The sequence below is a fragment of the Corvus cornix genome, chromosome 13 (genome assembly GCF_000738735.6).
Source record: "Corvus cornix cornix isolate S_Up_H32 chromosome 13, ASM73873v5, whole genome shotgun sequence".
In the NCBI taxonomy this organism is placed as follows: domain Eukaryota; kingdom Metazoa; phylum Chordata; class Aves; order Passeriformes; family Corvidae; genus Corvus; species Corvus cornix.
The window spans coordinates 9631140-9650193 of NC_046343.1; the positions used below are offsets into that span (position 1 = coordinate 9631140).

A 19054-nucleotide genomic window follows, 5' to 3' on the forward strand; every position below is an offset into this window, starting at 1 on the left:
TGACCCAAACCTTTGAACCTGGTAGAACAACACTTCCAAAGATGGGCTGACCTGAGAGTTCAAGTCCAGTCTCAGTTTTAAATACTTTTTCCCACCTACTTCTTTTTCCAGAGTTACTCTTCTGAAAATTTGAATCAGCTCCCTTACAGAGAGATCTAGATTTTCATCTAATTTAAAATTGGTTTAGAACATGGGCAAAACACCATTTAAATCTTTAGAATTAAAGCAGTGTAAAACATACGTGAAAATAAAGCCGTCTGCAAGAAAAATCCAGGCAAGTAGTCTGAATCCTGTCTGCATCCAAGTCTACATTTCCAGCATTTCTAAGTGCTCTATCTGTTGGGTTTGGATTAGGTTTGTCTCTTGTCAGTGCTAAATCAAAAAACTGTTGCCTGTGTTGGCTTCAGCTGGAATACCTCCTAATCTGTTTCTAAATAGGAGAGTCCCCCTCTGACCAGACTTGTGTACATAGCTGAGTTTGGCTGTTCTCGGTGCTGTGGGTCTCTCTGCATGTACTAGCAATACTTGATTATTGTTGGAGAGCTGAGGAGAAGGCCAGAAGAGAAATTCCACCTTCCATGGCCTCCTCCTCTCTCCCACTCCCCAAGCTCATCTTTTGTGCTCCTCAACACCAGTGCAAAGCATTCTGTGCCTGAAGAGGAAGTGGGGTACCTCAACTTCCCTAAAGGACCATTAGAAAACTGTAATTTCAAAATGAGTTTCCTGTCCAAGGAAGAGGGCTTAGCACTTACAAGAACAGTTCTCCACTGTATGAGGCAGACATTTTCATTTTATGAGGAACAAATAAAACATTCCTCTGTGCTTTACAGGCATAACACTTTCTTAGAGTCTTTAGTTCCAAAATGACCTGTCTGCATAGCTGTGCTGATCAGTCGCGGGGAATAACACGGCCTGACTGTTCAGCGAGGCCTAATGCCGGAAAGCAGTGGAGGTGGGGGAGTGGAGGCAAACCAAAAAGCAGCAAAGCCTTCCCTTGCTTTTCAGCTGGGATTAAGTCTGAGGTACAAACAGTTCCATTCCTGGTGTGGAGAAGTGGAGGTGGTGGAGTTACTCAGTGATAGAGCCTTGCTGAGGTCAGTGGGGATGCCTGGGGTGTATCCAGGATTTCACCATGTCCCCTGGGAGGTGATGCAGGGCTTTTGCCACCACAGGCTGCAGGCAGCTAAACCTCATGTGTCTGAGCTGGGCCTTGGGAGAAGTATGTGAAAAGGATTATGCCAGCTTAATTCAGTTCTTTGGAGGTGTGGAAAGCATGGGCAGGTTGACCTTACCCAGCTAATCCTGCTTTAAAAATAAATTAAAGCAATTGTTGTCAGCATGAAATGTTGAGTTACTTTCAGGGTTTCGACTTAATATTCTGCCTCATGCTGTAATAAAGTTAATTGAGTGCTTTGTAGAACACAAAAATAGTGAAAACACACAAAAATCCTCCATGAAGTTTAACTGTAGAACATCCAGAAGCATCTGAATGTTTTCCAGCATCATAACTTACTTGTTATGGGACTTAGGATGAAAAATAATTGGTGAATCATGTTAAATTCAGTCTAATGAGATGCCGTGGTCTGTGCTGTGTAGTATTACTTAAGATTTACTGTGTCCTACAGTAAAGGCATGTGGTCACATGGACTTTGATTTTAGTATTTTTTGTTTCCAGTTCTGTTTTTTCCTACTGTGAGAAGATTACTTTTAATGAAACAGAACTCTTCAGTGACCCAAACCTTTGAACCTGGTAGAACAACACTTCCAAAGATGGGCTGACCTGAGAGTTCAAGTCCAGTCTCAGTTTTAAATACTTTTTCCCACCTACTTCTTTTTCCAGAGTTACTCTTCTGAAAATTTGAATCAGCTCCCTTACAGAGAGATCTAGATTTTCATCTAATTTAAAATTGGTTTAGAACATGGGCTAAACTGTTTTTTAATTCAGTTCTGTTTGCCTCCAAAGCAAGCTTATGGGAGAGCTCTCATGGTATAGTCAGCTCTTAAATGTGAAATCAACTCATATATTATTGTAATGTTGCATTTTAATATTAGTGTGTAATAGATGTAAAAAAAGACATTTCCTTTTTTTTTTTCTCTTTTTCTCCAAATGTTATCCGATATGCAAAAGGAAACCTACCAAATGCCATAGTGAAACACAGATTGTAGAGAGGGAGATGAAAGGTTATGTGTAATGGAGACAGCAGTAGCACATAATTGCAAAGTCTGATAAACATGTTATGTCATTTTTTTTTTAATTGTTCCCCAGACTTTCTTGTAATTAATTTTATCCTTGCCCAAGGCTTGTTGAGCTGCAGATAGATCAGTTAGCAGGTAATGCTCTAATCTTTCTCTGCAAAGATCCTGCAAGAGGAGCAAGTTCGTCTTTCCTGATTCAGTTATATGCATAGCTGTTAAACCTTATATCTTCTAAGGAAATACCTTCTAAGGAAATAATTTATGAGGCGCAAACAAACATGATTCATCAATTACTTTTTCTTAAAAACGTCTCAGATACGAAAAGAGTCTTCAAGTGAGTGTAGCAGCAGAATTTGTATTTTTAGTGTCCTAATTGGATGTGTGCTTACATAGTTCCATAATGCTAAAAATGAGTCATTGAGAATAGTGTCTTCCAGTAACAAAAAAGTAGAAGTGATGCAAGCCAGAACTCGCATTTGACAGGTTTGAGAAAAAGACCTATAGAATTTGTGTATCTACTGTACTCTGTCCTCTGATTGGAGAGGGATCCTAAGAGATGAGCACACAGTAGCCTTGAGAAGAACACTGAAAAGTGAAGAATCTAGGGGAACTGCTTCAAAAGAGAAAAAAAAAATTCTAGTTTAAAGCACAGGACTTAAGTGTGCATTTGTTCTTCAGTGATTAGACTTATATAAACAAAATGATACTTTTAGAGTTAGATGTCTATTGAAGGTACCTACAGCAGTTAGGAGTAACATGTTGTAATTCCCCAGTCGTTTTGCATGGATGCTAAATAACACATTGACTTTTCTTAATGATCGCATTGTAATTAAAAAGAGCTTACTTTTTCTTCAGCGGAAATTCTGGAATTGGCTGGAAATGCAGCAAGGGACAACAAGAAGGGTCGAGTCACTCCTAGACACATCCTGCTGGCTGTAGCAAATGATGAAGAATTAAATCAGGTAAGAAAAATCTCTGCCATGTGAAGGCCAGGATTTCCTTTAGGGCTTCTTAAATTGTCTTTCCATATAGCTGACTTGTAACTCAAGACCTCCTCTTATTGAGTAGCACACCAGGAAACACTCACTAGCATGCTGGCTGTGTAACTAGCTACAGCACTCAGCTTAATTATGTATTTCAGCACTCCTAAAATGTGAAAAAATGCAGTGGAGATGTAAAATGATGTTTGCTAACACTACTACAACCACTTCTGTTGGACTGAGGCATTGTCATAAATTCAAGGACGCTGAGAAAGTCCTGCAGATGCTGGTTTTTGTTTGGTTGGTTTTAGTTTACCCCTTAGACAGCTGAGGACTCAGTGGGACCTAACCACTGAAGTCTGTTATTGTGACCACAGAAGAGCTCTAAACTCTTGCAAGTCTGTGTCCTTTGCAGATTTAAAGATGCTTTTAACTTAGCCACAAAAAAATGGGCATTATTATTACAGTGCCGTGGTGTCAGCCAGAGGCAGTGGCTGGGGTTAACATACCTTTGTGTGAGGTGCTGTAAAAACCTGTCTGAAAAGATGCTTTTTCCAAACCTATGTATCATGATGGAGCAGGAAAAAAATAATATCCCCCAACCACCCTCCTTCTGGCTTTGTCCGAAATTTGGTAATACTTTCCATTCATTATCCTTTTGTAAGTTTGGGGCTCACTGAGTTGAGACTGGGGAGCAGTAACACGAATCAGAAAGTGAGAGTAGCTGGGGGACCTGGATGTCACTGTCTGTATCCTCCTGAATAATGAATTAGTCCCAGTTAGATGTAAAAAAAAATTTATTAAAGTGGTTTTAAATACAGAACATGATATATTTCACCTCTGCTTTTGAAGGCTTGAATGAACTGCACACTTTTGAATATTGATCTTCAACTGCATATTTTTTTGAAGAAGGACGTACAGGTATAGAGATTTGTATAAATGTTGCCCTCCATTTTGAAGTTTGTTTTTCTAAGAAAAAAAATGTTTTTAAAAACACAGTTTCAGGAAAATTCAGCACTTGAGATATTTATTGGGTTCTCCACAGTGTGGCACCCGCTGCAGTCTCACACCCTGGATTTGGGGTCCCATTTCCCTCTCAAAGGCTGCCCTGTCGGGCCCTCAGGTGTGTACCTGGAGCTGTCTTGTTTTTCCTCATTGGGTAATAGCCTTCATGGCGTGGATTCAGAGAAACGGATCTTGGGTGAGCCCTAGAGATGCTGGCAGTGACAGGCACGGGTGCAGGAAGAACACATGCTCCCTTTACATTTAAAATCTAGTATTTTAATGGTCAGCTCCATTTCATGCATTTCACATCTCTCTTCTTCAAGGATAGTGGTGCAGAAACTCAAGGCAGTGTGCAAAATTTGCCATAAATCTTATTTTCTATTTATCAGTGAGTAAATGCTGGAATTTGTCATGTACAACTTTTTTTTATTTTTGATTAGCTGTTGAAAGGGGTCACCATAGCCAGTGGTGGAGTGTTACCCAATATTCACCCAGAGCTGTTGGCAAAGAAGCGGGGATCAAAAGGAAAACTGGAAGCCATCATCACTCCACCCCCAGCAAAGAAGGCAAAGTCTCCATCACAGAAAAAAACTGTATCAAAGAAAACAGGCGGCAAGAAAGGAGCAAGAAAATCCAAGGTAGAATAATGTGTTTATTTTAAACCCAAACGAGCTTGCCAGCAGTAGCTGCAGGGAGCTTCACACAGGGTCAGCTCTCTGTTGCGTGTGTTGTTAACAATGGTGATTTCAGTCACAGTGTGAGCAGGGAAGGAGGAGCACTGCCCTCTCCCTGGTGCAGCTGGAGTCTGAACACCCTCAGAAGTGGCCCAGGTCTGCAGCACAGGCAGATGGGGTACTCTGTAAGAAACATTCTGAGGTGGGCAGAGGGTGGAGGTACCAGGAGACAGAAAAGGAAAGTGCCTGGGTGCTGTACTGGTCATGCCTTACAGGTTTCAGTTTGTAGGAGTAGGGAATCTTTCTAATGTGTACATGTGTAGCCAAGGATGTTTTTTCTTTTGCAAAACAACTACTGTTAAGCAATAAATTTTGCAAGTAGGAAGAAAAGTACAGGAATTTCACATGAAATGGACAAGGAATGTGAAAGTTGCCTCTGGGTCAAGCAAAGCTTCTTTATTTATCCTGTTACTGTTTACTTGGTCACTCTTCTGATTGTTTCACTCTTTAGTTTTTTGAGGTGTTGAATTTAGTTTTCTCCCTCAGAGCACCTATTAGTTGACATTTCAAATGCAGTGCTTCCAATAACCATGCACTAATAATTTCCCTAAATCTGGAATTTTTTTGCCCTTCTTGATTACAAAAGCAGGAAGTCTGTTGTGGGGTTCTGTTTTTCTTCACACAATAAACTGGATTGTCTGCTTACTATATTGGTATTTGGCTAACAGTAAACTCCTGGGGAATTGAAATAGGACCCATGAAAATCTAATTTTCAAAACATTTGTGTAAAATAAAACATGGTTACAGCATCTAAAAGCACAATATACCCTTGCATCAAAGTCATTTTAGTTGTTCAGCCTCAGACTTAGTTTATATACTTTGGAAAGGGACAATAGGAGAACAGTGGTTTGCTCAGTGTTCCAGGTGTTCTTTTTTTGCTTCAACACAGATATTGCTGAGGCACCAAATATTTATATGAAATTGTAAGTAGTAATTTTATTGAAAATGTGAAATCATTTTTGGCACCAATTGAGTTTATAACTACAGCCTTCGTGAATTGACTTCCTTTTCAAAATGTTCCTAATTCTCATTTTTGTTCAGTAATTCAATTCATTCCTGAAACCTGTTATTTCACTGCAGTAATAGAGTTGAAAAAAGAAACGGTGGTTGAGGGGAACTCCTTCTCTCTCCTCCAACAGTTTTACTGAAGATGAAAGTAGGTGATGGTGTTAAGACAGAAAATTGTTCAGCCCATTTTCTGCAACCAGGCAGATAGAAAGTAGTTGTATTCTTTTGACACTGCTTCTAAGGACAGCCACATTACAAATGAGCATTTCTAAAAATAAGTCTGTGAAATCTGGGAGCACCTCCCATCACAAAAAATTTATTCTCCGGCAAGTCAGTTTTTAGCTTAGAATGAATGTCTGCCCACACATAGAGATACGTAATCTTCGTCCACGCAAGCCATTAGAAAGCTGTTAAAAGTTTAGGGCTGTTTATATGTTTTCCTGTAACATTTAAGACAACTGTCATCTTTACTGTGCACTTGTGGGCAAGAGAAGGCACCTGTAGATCTGCAGACATTGAGGTCGTTTTTCCTATTGATCCCTTCAGCTGTTATCAGGCACTTTGGTTGGACTAAAGGATAAAATCCAACGCCACTGTTTGTGCAGGCATTTTATTGCCTGCTAAGCATTTAGTGCATATCATATATCTTAGTGTCATTAAACTGTTCTTCTCATGGCCTTGAGTTAACTAATTAACTATATTTTTGGAAGAAGAAGCAGGGAGAAGTGAGCAAATCAGCCAGTGCTGACAGTACAACAGAGGGAACTCCTGCAGATGGTTTCACAGTCCTGTCCACCAAAAGCCTGTTTCTTGGCCAGAAGGTATGATCCTGCATTTTTACAAATTAATACCTATTTTTCTGTGCTGCTTAGGGAGTAGCCCCCTCCTACCACCCCCCCTTTCCACAAAACATCTAGGTACAATGGACATTTCCCCACTGAGCAATCGAAGAGATGTATGATATCAGTTTTTCTAATTTCAAAGAAATTCTCTGAAACTACTTCTAGAACATTTTTAAAAGTACATAAATAAGTCTTCATGTGACTACATAATTAAATACTTAATTAGAAAGAAAGCCTGTGTGCTTGTAATCTCTCATTCATAAACAGCATAATTGTTACAGAAAAACATCTGCCAAAGAGATTATTCTAAGAATAAAATGTATTTTTTCCAACAGTCAGCCCACTTCATTGCTGATGTAAATGATTTACAGGTTTTTATCAAAACCCATTTCAGACATTTGTTCATAATAATGGTTTTATGCTATGTTCTGCTTTGTGATTTACAGAAGTTAATGCTGTGTAATAATGAATGATGCTTTTATGAAAAGCTAGAGATGAAGAATTCTTTTTTTCCCTGTGAATATGCTTTGGGATATGGGTTGGTTTAATACAAATACATATCTGCTTAAAGAGGATCAATTTAAAGAGACAATTCGTTAAATTAATTTGGTCTTTTATCCTGAAACCTGCCTTTAATTTGTGATGCAAAATTTTCTTAAGTAAAACAGCATCTTTCTGCTATCATTCAGTAATCAGATCATTGTGTTGTAAGCCATAAAAGATGAGCCATTGTCCACTGTGGAATGTAACGCCTCTGACTCATTTTTATTTCATACTGAGGTTGTTCTCCATTTATCCTTCAGTTTGTTTGCCAAGTTTAACATGCATGAGAGTAACATTTTTTGTAAGACTTCTGATTTTCCACAGCTACAGCTAGATAGCTGGTTTGGTAGGGTTTTTTTTATTTTACTCTTATTAGGGGGGTGTTTTTTTAAAAAAGTTTTGATGACTAAATTAGAACCCAAAATTTATAATAGATATTACTGTTTCAAGAAAGCAAGTAACATCAGACTTCTGGAGCTGATTTTGAGCTCATTTTAGTTACCATAGAAAACCTGTAATAAGACCTAGTGTTGTGTTCCAGCAAGACTGACCCAGCAAATCCGTGGGGCTTTGCTGTTGGGCTCAGTGGAAGAAAATCATGAACTCCAGGACTGCTTTAAGCTGTGGTGGGCAAAGCCAGTGTCTGTTGTAGAGCTCCCCAGTGAGTCCTAGTACCAGGGAATGGACTTTCTGGCTTTCTCATTGACTTGGGGTGCAGCCCCCTGAGAAAATTACTGGTGTAATCCATCCCTGCACTGGGTCCTTGTCAGTTAGGCCTGCACATGAGAAGGACCAAGTGTTAGCCTTTTGTTGTAACACATAATGAAAAGAGAAATCAAAAGAAAATGAAAACCTGTTTGTCTCCTGTGAGGGAACACTCCAAATGAAACAGATCACGTTCTGAGGGTTAGAGAAAGCATTTGAAGAATTGCTGCTGAGATCAATCAATCAGGATCTTTCAAACCTCCTGTGACATTCTTGAACACCTTTCCAGCACGTCTGTTTGGTTTGCAAAACCATTATCTGCCAGATCAGAATATCATTTGCTAAATGCAGAGAAGGAAAAAAATAATCTTGGTTTTGATATCACATCATTCATAAGTGTTTAATGGGAAAAATCTTTTTCTTGGCTTCATGTTTGCAGAAGGGAAGGGAAAGGTTTTGTTTGCAGGAGCAGCTCTTCATCCTTCTAATACCCCCAGATTTAATTTGATGCAAAAAACACAAATGAGAGTGTTGCAAACCTGGGTATTTTTCAGTTTTTTAAATTACAGTATTGCAATGAATCTTTAGGTAACCGCTGACATTCGGCTGGAAATGCTTAGAGGTCCTGAAATGGCAAAGAACCCTTCAGTTATACCTGTATAAGTTTATTAATGCTACATTAATTATTAAAATCTAGTTAATATGTAAATGATTGCACTTCCTACAAGTGACATCCTAGTGGAAATGTGGCATTGTGCACATTACCTAGTTTTGTTTTTCCTGAGAGGATTACAGAGTAGAGGCAGAGTTGCAGGACCTCAAGCCTAAGCTTTAAGGTTTGGTCTCTTTCCAAGAGACCTCAGCTTGTGGTCTGCAATAGGCATCTTCAGTTTTTGGTATGAAACTCATACCAGGAAAAGCTTCAAGACTCTTAAGGTAATTTTGTCTGAAATTAGAAATGCCAGGCTTGGCTTAGAAAATACTCATGGATGTGCCAAGTGCCATCCGCATTTTATCTAACTAACATTTAATTGAAATGTTACCTAAAGTTATGTCCGTTCTTTGTTGCACTTGTATATGCAAGTTATGTCTGTTCATTTTTTTAACGTAGCCCTTTAGGGTATCACTTCTGCCTAATACATGCTTCATACTATTGGGTAGTGAAATTGAGCAATTACTCATTGGAGGATTTAATTCCCCAGGAAAAATTCTGATGAATTTTTTATTTGTTTTTTGGCGATTGGATAGCTAACAGGGCATTGAGCAGTAAATGCAGAATTTAGTAAAATAATACTTAGCTGCCAACACATGCTATCAGTCATGGGCAGCTTTTTTAAGCATTTTCTTGTTGTGTTAAATTGAAACTTTAATTACCAGCTGTCTGTTATGTAAATCCTATATATGAGTAGGCTCAGGGGTAGATTTAAGGTCCAAAACAAAAACAGTCTGGCAGCTGAGATAGATCTGGGGCAAAAACTTGTAGAGCACAGAGTTAGGAATCAAAGAGATCACTTAGAGAATGAGCAAAATATGCTTAGGAACATACTAAAATTTCCACAAAACAGTCCTGGTGTGTGCATGTGTTTTGCAGTTGTTTTTTTGGTTTTTTTGTTGTTTTTTTAAATTCATGAAGTTTTTTTAACATTTTGGTTTGATTTGATTTGACTTTTTTAAACAGCAGTTGCTTGTATTCAAACTCAAGACTCAAACTCCAGAATGAATAACTCACCACGTGTGAAGTATTAAAGGATTCCAAGCTATTTGGAAAGGAAGCTTTCTTAGATTTTATTACAAATTCCCAAACAGACATGTACTTAAAACAGGGCTGAGTTACACTCATTTTTAGTCAAAATCACCGTATTTTGAGGTAACATAGTTTACTCAAGCAAAATATGTAAATTATATGAAGTTGCAAGCTTTTAAAAAGAGAAAGAAGGTCAATTCATAGAATCACATGAATGAAATGGAAATATGTTTTTCATAAAATTTAAATACAGGGATGGTGGCCTCCTTAAATGTCCCATTCACTTGTATGAGTTCCGTGGACTGGCTCATATTCCCTGTTAATAAATTAACATACACAAAGAAATTATTTGAAGAGTTAAGTTTACAGACCATGGACTACAAATGAGATAAAATTCTCTTATTTACGAGATGAAGTGCCATGCCTGAAGGTGTATGTTATGCTTAGTAGGCTGAGGGCATTGGATTAAAAGGAAAGTCTGGCTTAACTGCAGCTGGTTTCAGGAATTGCATCAATGAATGAAAGCTTTCTCTTTTATGGTTGCTTTCCATATCACCTAAAGAGCTACTGAAAAAGTCATTTTAAATGCATATTGTAAACACAGGTGTAGGTCATGCTGTAGCTAATGTATTTCCCCAAATGAAAAAGTCTGGAAAATCTTTCGCACTTCTAAAGTATTTAAAGTTTTGACAGTAGTAAACTTGGTGCCTGTGAAATCAGACTTCCAACAGAAGTTACGAAGCAGTGTCACAACCTGCTCAAAACCTGGTTATAAACTTTCCATATCTGCAGTTCTGACCTTTGCAAAGTTTAGCATTCCCATCAGGTTGCCTCAAATTGTAGAGTTGGTTCTGTGGTGTGGGTCACATCCTGTGAGGAGACAACCAAACTGTCTTTTAAGAACATGTAGTGCAGGTGTGACGTCAATCTCTATGCTGCCTTCCTCGGTTTTCTGTGTGCCCGGGAGAAATCCTCCTGGTTTATAACAAAAAAGAAATTGAAAGACGTGCTTGAAATATATGGGAGTACTTCGAGGAGTAAATGGGCATTAGTGGGTGGGGTTAAAAATCTCTGCTTTCATAAGGGACAAAAGGAAGTAAAGCAAATAAAAACTGGAAGCAATACGCACATAGTATCATGGGCCTGCTTACGGTACCTCACCAGACATTCCCAAAGGCTGCAGAACTGTAATGAGGACTGAAGTGCTGTAATACAAAACATGGTGACCTCTGATAAGGAAAGAAAAAAAGCCACGTCCCCTTGTTGGGATGGAGGAATTGCTGGAGACAAGTGTGTGCTTTCTCAGAGATAGGCTCGTGTTTGCTGGCTTAAAGGAGGAGGAAGCAGCAGCTTTGATCCCGTTTCAGTGCAGAACGGTCCTAGCACATCCCTGTAATTGATGCTTAAGGGATGCTTAGGGTGTCCTTCATCTATACGCAGGGAAGAAACAAATACCCTCTTTTAATGGCAAAATGAGAATCACAGAATGGTTTGGAAGGAATCTTAGAGCTCCCCTCTTTCCAACCCCCTGCCATGGGCAGAGACACCTTCCACTATCCCAGGTTCCTCCAACCCCCATCCAACCTGGCCTTGAACACTTCCAGGGATGGGGCAGCCACAGCTTCTCTGGGCAACCTGTGCCAGGGCCTCACCACCCTCACAGGGAAGAATTTCTTCCTAGTATCTAATCTTAACCTAGCTTCCTTCAGTTTAAGGCCATTCCCCATTGTCCTGTCACTCCATGCCCTCATGAAAAGTCCCTATCTAGACTTCTTGTAAGCCCCCTTTAGGTACTGGATAATAATAAGAATCCCAAATAGTTATCAGTGTAAAACCAAAATAGAGCTGACTAGTAGGTACATTCATGTTCTCCCAGTGTGAACAGTGTTTGAGTCTTGTGTTTGAATTTTTTTGGGATAATAACCCTTTATGACCTGCCTTTTATTTTGCATATTTGTTTGCAGTGATGCTATCTCCATCTGTGTTGCAAAGCTCACTTTTCTGCAGCTTCTCTGTGATTTCCCAGCTGTCCTGTTATTTCCCACCTCATGCTTTTCTTTTCAGCTGAACCTTATTCACAGTGAAATCAGTAATTTAGCCGGCTTTGAGGTGGAGGCCATTATCAATCCTACCAATGCTGACATTGACCTTAAAGATGACCTAGGTAAATGGGGCATGGGTTGACACAACTAACGGTCACATGGAAATTATGGAACCCAGAATTTACTCTCTAGGCCTTCATACCTTTAATCAGAGCAGAAATTCAAATCTTGCAGGTCCTGCTTTGTTGAAGAACTATATTCAAAATACTTTTTGACCAATTCTGAATACTTGCAGCTATTGCTAGTCTTCAAGCTGATTTCAGTTCAAAAATTTTAAATTCTTTTCCATAATGATCATATGTGACTGTTAGCTATTTTGGGGGGTTTATTATTTGGATACTTTGAGGACTAAAATACTTTTTTGTCAGGTTTTTCTCAAAATAAGCAGTTTCTCCATTCTACCTGCAATGTCAGGGTTTTTATTTTGATACTTAGAGTAGGCTTAAAATTTTTTGAAAGGGATTATTAAATAATTAGCTATCCCCAAATCTTTCCTACCTTGATTTGATGTTTAATTCAGTCAGTGATTTGTTTCCATTATGTTTCAGTTCTTCCCTTTTACATTCAGCTGAAAACAAATACTGATACTATACCAAGAGTGAACTATTGTAGGTGGAGAATTGCTTTTAAAGCTTCTCTCTTGTTTCAGATTTATAAGAAATCAAAAAAATCCTTCTTTAACAGAAGTTTGTTCTTCAGCAAAACAAAAATTGCCTTTCATGCATTATATACTGCATTCCCTTCTTATTTGATTACACCTACTGCTGTCTTTTTTTTAAACTTCCTTAATGGAATACAACCCATAATTCTTCTACTGCTGCATTTCCTATGGGAATGTAGAGAAGTAACTTAACAAGAAAAAAGGTTTAAGAAGGCTAATTTTTAAATCAGCCTTTCTTAGAAATACATATTTCTGCAAGTGGCTTGGCCATTACATCACATAATTTAAAAATACGCCGTACTTCTAAGCTATAAGAACAATTATTTGTATTTTTTAAAGGAAATTCTGTGCAACCCTGGCTGCAAATACGTGGTTTCCTCCATGTGAAGGAGACTGGCATTTTTAGAAACAAAATTATGAATGGCTTTACATATGAAGATCAGTGCCTGTCAGCTTATTGGTGCTGACAAAATGGAGAAACTAATTATTTTGTTTGGCTTGATGATCCTGAATTTCTCTTTTTTAAACAGATTCCATATTTTAATGTCATGCTCTGTGGGGAACTGGTTGTTCTAGGTTTCTGCAAAATGAAATGGGGCATTAGCTGATTTTAAAACTTTGGAAATGATCTCATGTGATTGCTCTGACTTGTCATTTTAACATTTATTTGATCATGTCATACTCAATATTCCTTCTCCTGCTGCCTACACCCCTTTCTCTACACACACCTGCACACACAACTCAGCATACTCCTTTGGCGCAAGGTTTGGAGATGTAAAGGTAGGAAAATATGGACGTTGGTACATGTGTAAATGTAGAGCCTGTGCTGGGTCTCTGTCCAACGTGGTTGATATACATCTGTTTACCTGTTGTAGTTGCAAGTTGTACAGGCTGACATTGCCACGATCGACAGTGATGCTGTCGTTCACCCGACAAACTCTGACTTCTACACCGGTGGTGAAGTAGGTAATGGCAAGTTCAGTGCTGCGGAGTTCGTATGTGTGTGCATGGTCGATCAGCAGCCACCAGCTTGTTGTAGCTATGCAGATTTGCATTCATTTCTCACTTCCAGCAGTCCTGACTGATCGTAACAAGAAATGAACAATTACAAACCTAGTGGGCATTTTTGGATTTTATTGCCAAATCGGCCTTTCGGAACTAACAGTGGAGTGCACCACCAAAATTGAAGTGCAGGAACAGTGCATTAAATGCAGGCACATGACCAAGGAAAATGAATTACAACATTGTTGGTTTGACAAGTTAAGTGCCTGGTTTGAATATGGTTTGAGTCTTGATCTTTAGATTTCTAACCAGTTCCAGTGCACCATGCCAAGTTTCAGATGTTCATGTCTGGATTCACATGCCAGATCTAACCTGTCTGTATTTTCCAAACTCTTAAGATTATCTTACGGGCCAATGACCTTCCTAGCCCTGCTCCACGGTCCTCACATCCAGAAGCCCAGGCTAGTGCTGCACACACATCAGTCAGCTGAGCTACACGGAGAGAAGGCATGACAGGAAGCAGGACAGACCTCTTAAGTCAGCCATCTTAACTGTCCCCTGAGTAACTCTTCTCCTAGCCCTTCTCTTACCTCTCTCTGCATACAGAATTTTGAAGGATTTTATTATAAAAGGGTAGGAGTACTTTGACTGAACTGCCTTGGTAATTTGAGAAGGCAAATCAGAATTTGGGCTGAATGCAGAAATGCTTAAAACCAGTCAGCTGATCCCAGCCTCTATTCTGCATCTCCTGTGACCTCACCTTCACTGTGAGAATGGGCTCCCCCCACACCTGATGCCTTGTTTCAGTACTGACTTGGAGGGACACATGTCCTGCACCATTGGCTTTTTCTGAAAGGGCTGCTTTCTGAGTAACATGCAGAGAAATGTAGCTCTGGTTGGCCTGTTGGGCAGAAGCACTGTGACTTGGCTGGCTAAATAATATGCAGAGTGTCATAGTAGACTGTACCTGAAGAATATGCTTCCAAAGTCTGTCAGACCCATTTAGCCAATGTGCCTGTCTCCTACCCTGTGACAAAGAAATGCTTTGCTACCTACAAAGAAAATTGTCTCTTGAAGCTGGACTGCTCATTCCTTAGCGTAGGTTCCTGTTGCCTCTGACTGCTGTAAGAAAGAATAGAAGTGCACAAATGCTTAGCTTCCAATGATTAACTTTTACCATCTAAATTTGTTTTTTAAATTTTTTGTTGGTTTTTTCCCTAACAATTTAAATGTACTGGGGGCTTATCCTGAGAATTTTAGAGCCTAAATTTCTGCTAACGCTGTTTTCAACACTGATACCAATGCCTGCTTGGAAAGCATGAGATAATGATCTTATTCTCATGGGAGTGACACATATTTATGCCTTTGAGCAAATAAGCTACTAACCTTGAAGCTGTGAAGCAAGACTTCCATCAAGAAACTTGCTACTGTAGTGGAAAATGGTTAAATACAGTCTGTCCTTTGCCAGATTAAGCTGATTTACAACACAGATGTCAAGTATGATTTCAATATAAACCCTCACTACTAATCAGAAGAAGAGCATAATTGAGGAGTAAATGCATAATATTGCACTCATTCATACCAAATATTACTTTTTCTCTTCTTTTTACCATATCTGCAAGAAGAGAGCTCAGTGAAATGAACTGATGTGGTTGTTCATTGCTTTTAATTATAAATTAATTCCCAGTAGAAGGGAAAAAGCTGATCCTTCTGGATTGAATTAAACCAAACTAGGCTAAATTCCATTAAATGTACAACGGCTTTGCAATGGCAAAGAAATGACCTACTTAATAGAACTTTGCTGTTCCTAGATTCTGCACAAGGCTTAATTATGTTTCCCCTTGAAACAAGAGAAATTAAGGATTATGAATGTCATGGGTTTTAGGACTGATCAGAGTTCATGGACTCATGGGGAATATAACTGGAATATATATAAATAAAAATTGGAATTATATGGAAATATATACAAGAATATAACTAGAATGGAAAGCTGTTTCATTCCCCCCATCCCTTCTCTGTCAGGGGGTTTTTATAAGACCCTGGAGTCGGCCACATCTGCTGGATGGACCCAGCAAAGGGCACAGGGTGTTGTGCTTTCTGGTAATTCACTGCCTTTGAAGGGCAGAGTGCTTCCAAGCATCTCAGTGCTGCTCTGCATCTCCTTTCCCAGTAGTCTCCTAAGACACCTTGCTGCTACAAATAAAGCCATTACTGTCTTTTCTAAGAGATTTGTAAGGTGATCCTCCTACTCAGTTTCACTGGGATAGGTAATTTTAAGTTTCAGAAAATTCTTAGGAGTTTGGCTGAAGTATTTATATTTAAAAGCTTAAATGAGGACAAAGAGCAAATTACACTCTGACCTACACAGTCTGACCTTGCAATCCAGTTTTTGGCAAACCCTGTTGTGAAGTGGTTATGAAAAAGCCAAAGAAAAGGCATATATTTTGTAATTGTCCTCAGCTTTTGTACCCCAGAGGCAATAAACTCCCACTAACAAAATAGGGTCACAGAGTCGGTTTTTGAATGGAAAACAAATGCATTGTTTTCAACTTTTCAGTTTGGAAGAAATTTAGCAAAACAAAACAAAAGCATCTTGCAGTCTTCTTAGCTCCTAGAGCTATAACCTGATTTAGTAACCGGAATCTTGGAGGAGGGACTCTGCTTCCTGGAGCATATAGTATGTGCACTTCCATCAGAAATTGCATTTTTTTCTTTCTTCATCAGTGAAAGTAAGGGGTGTCACCAAATAAATGTCTAGATCCTTAGAGATCCTAGTTCTGAATTTCTGGAATCAGTTTTCAAAGCAATATCTCAAATCAGAGCCTTTATGATGTCACTGCTTTTTACTTATCTACCTTTATAATTAATATGCACAGTGCAAAATTATGTGGGATGCTTATGTAGTTAGGAAAATGCTTTCTTGGGCTGTTTTTTCTTATATTAATATTTAAAACTAGAGCTGCAAAATAAGATCTAAACCATTTAGTGATGGACTGCCTTTGTAAACAGCATACCTTTTGGTTGCCCTGACACACTGCACAGCTCTTCTCCTCCCAGAATGACTTTGTCCAGCTCCTTAGTTGTAGTTAGTGAAGTTCATTGGAGGAATATGTTCCTTAGAGATTCTCCTTATTTCTGAGGCTCTTCCTCTTGGTTAAAGGTGGCTCAACAAGCTGGGCAGTTACCAAGTAAAGCAGCCCGCTGCACTCACGAGACTGTTTCATTCCTGGGGCCACCTGTTGGGGTCAGGGACCAAGATCAGGTGAGTTTTAAATTCTTATTGTGGCAAATGGCTCTTTAAAGCAATTTGTAAGAGAAGAGGGGAAATGAATCCTAGGGGAAGGAATTACAAACCTTCAACCACTGTTGAGCTAGCACATTCTTCTGGAACACTTCACACTAAGAGATGCTCATGAGAAGGAAGGAGGTAGGGATGTCATGTCAGATGGTTCTTGACAGTAACTTCGAGTCTGAGAATGTTAGCAAGGGATACCAGTGTGAGGTTTTTGGGTTGTTAGGGTTGTCTTTTTGTTCTTTCTGTTGTTGTTGTTGTTGTTTTTAATGACTAGCTAATTCTCAAGTCCCAAAAGGTTTAGATCTTACTTTGCAGTCCCCAAAAAATGTTTGGGCAGAAAACTCTAGAGTGATGTAACAAAAGTGAATGATGAATCACATGTCTGCTGAGATCAGAGGAGTAAACTAACAATTCTCTGTTCAGGGAGCACTTTGGAAAAGAAAGGCGGCAAGGAGTTTGTGGAAGCTGTCATTGAGCTCCGCAAAAAGAACGGGCCGTTGGACATAGCCGGAGGTGAGGCTGCGCTTCGGGACCCCAGACCAGAGCTCGGCGGGCTGTGGGCTTGGCTCACACAGCCCAGCTCCTCCTGCAACAGCACTGGGGCTGTGCTGTCTGCAGGCAGCTCCGGAGGGTTGTATGTTTGTGTTCTCCACAGTTAAACTGCACACATTGCATCTTAAGTAACCTTTACCAAAGCACCTGGGAAATGGGCAGTGCTGTAGTGTTACAGTAAAACCAGGCTGTTCACAGGTACGTGCATACACACTCAGTGTTGATCATTAAGGGTACAGTTCAGGAAAGCAATTAATGAGATGCTTATTTTTGTAGTCCAACTCTGTTAAACATCTGCTTTGCTGAAATGCCACTGACTTTCGCTGAACTTAAGCATGTGCTTAAAGTTCAGCATCTGCTTGGGTACTTAGTTTAATCAGTGCCAAAATCATCGCTATAAAAGCTTACAACTTTTTGATGCCTAGTTATCAAAATTTATGTAATATCGGGGAAAAATCTACTATATGAGTAATAAAGTTTGATAATGGCAATATATAATTTTACACCATCTGTGAAATTGCTGATCCATGTTGTTCATATAGAAGGCTGATTCTGCCATCTGTGTTTATGCTATAAAAATAAATACAGTGTGCAGAGTTTTGTAAACGAATCCTAACTACAGCCGAAGGGGAGATGTAAGAATTCAGCTCTGACAGGAAAAATTACAACTGTTTACTTCTGGAGCTTAATACTTCGGGGTTTCTCCCTTGCTTTTTAAAAATTTTAGTAAGTTTTTCTTGGAATTTTTTTCTGCAAAAATATGCAGAATCAATTACTCACTTTTTTCTTTTTACTAACTTCTGTACAAGATTGCTTACTAGCCCAGACCAAACTGCTTCAAATAGGTGGCAAGTTGAAAAGTTTCTTTTTCCCAGCTGTCAGTGCACCCCTCAGATCTGGGGGTTGCTTGGCAGTCTTACCCAGGGCAGCTCTGCATTGCACTGGGAGAAACTGGCTGCTAGGGACTTACTGGAGGACTCTAGAGCAGAACCGATGCATCCATTTTTGTCCTACAGATACCTAGTTTTCAGATTTCTCAATTTTGTGGGCATCCCTTTAATCTACCCATAAACATGATGCTTACCTGGAATGTGACTAGCACAGAATAAGTCCCTAGTTGGTTTTCTCTTTCTTACTTCCCATTTCAGTGCATTTGCATTTGAAGTAAGGGACAGCTGCTCTTGGTAATGAACAGTTGTCCTCATCAGAATCCTAATGAGTTAATTAATGACTACCCTAGAAAACACTCCCTGAGAAATATTAAAGTTGGTCATGTGTATCAATACAGTATTTTATTCTTTCAGGGTGAAGATGATATCCACATTTCACATCTGACTAGAGATATGTCAGCTGTTTTTAATAGATTTTTCTTGGATTTATGATGTATTCTGAATCTGCCAACATTTTAGTTGCACATTATGACAAATTAGCATTGCCTAACACTGAGGCTATTCAACATGTTGGGACTCTGCAAACCCATAAGAACATAAATGCTTGTGCTGCCATTGTCCTTCAAAATGTTCTGGTTAACCCCTGGTCAGGATCCATATGACAAAGAGTATTTTCTCTTTCCTGCAGCAGCCACAGGATAGTATCCATATGTGATGATCATGTGCCAAGAGTTATTTCTACTATACTTAAACAGCAAAATGCCTCATAAACATTCCAGAATGGAATAGAGGATT

The 19054-nt window shown here is 39.2% G+C and overlaps 1 protein-coding gene across 6 annotated transcripts in view; it reads left to right on the forward strand.

Annotated features, from left to right (window-relative positions):
• LOC104689626 (core histone macro-H2A.1) overlaps positions 1 to 19054 on the forward strand; it is a 43790-nt gene that overhangs the window by 18524 nt on the left and 6212 nt on the right. For 2 of the 6 annotated variants that reach the window (XM_039559418.1, XM_039559417.1), the window contains exons 3-7: positions 3052 to 3158; positions 4622 to 4819; positions 6634 to 6744; positions 11822 to 11921; positions 17241 to 17330. In XM_039559418.1, coding sequence (XP_039415352.1) covers positions 3052 to 3158; positions 4622 to 4819; positions 6634 to 6744; positions 11822 to 11921; positions 17241 to 17330 — 606 coding nt within the window. Of the gene's footprint in view, positions 1 to 3051; positions 3159 to 4621; positions 4820 to 6633; positions 6745 to 11821; positions 11922 to 13395; positions 13487 to 17240; positions 17331 to 19054 lie in introns of all 6 variants that reach the window. The other 4 variants (XM_039559419.1, XM_039559421.1, XM_039559420.1 and 1 more) reach the window with 4 other exon arrangements.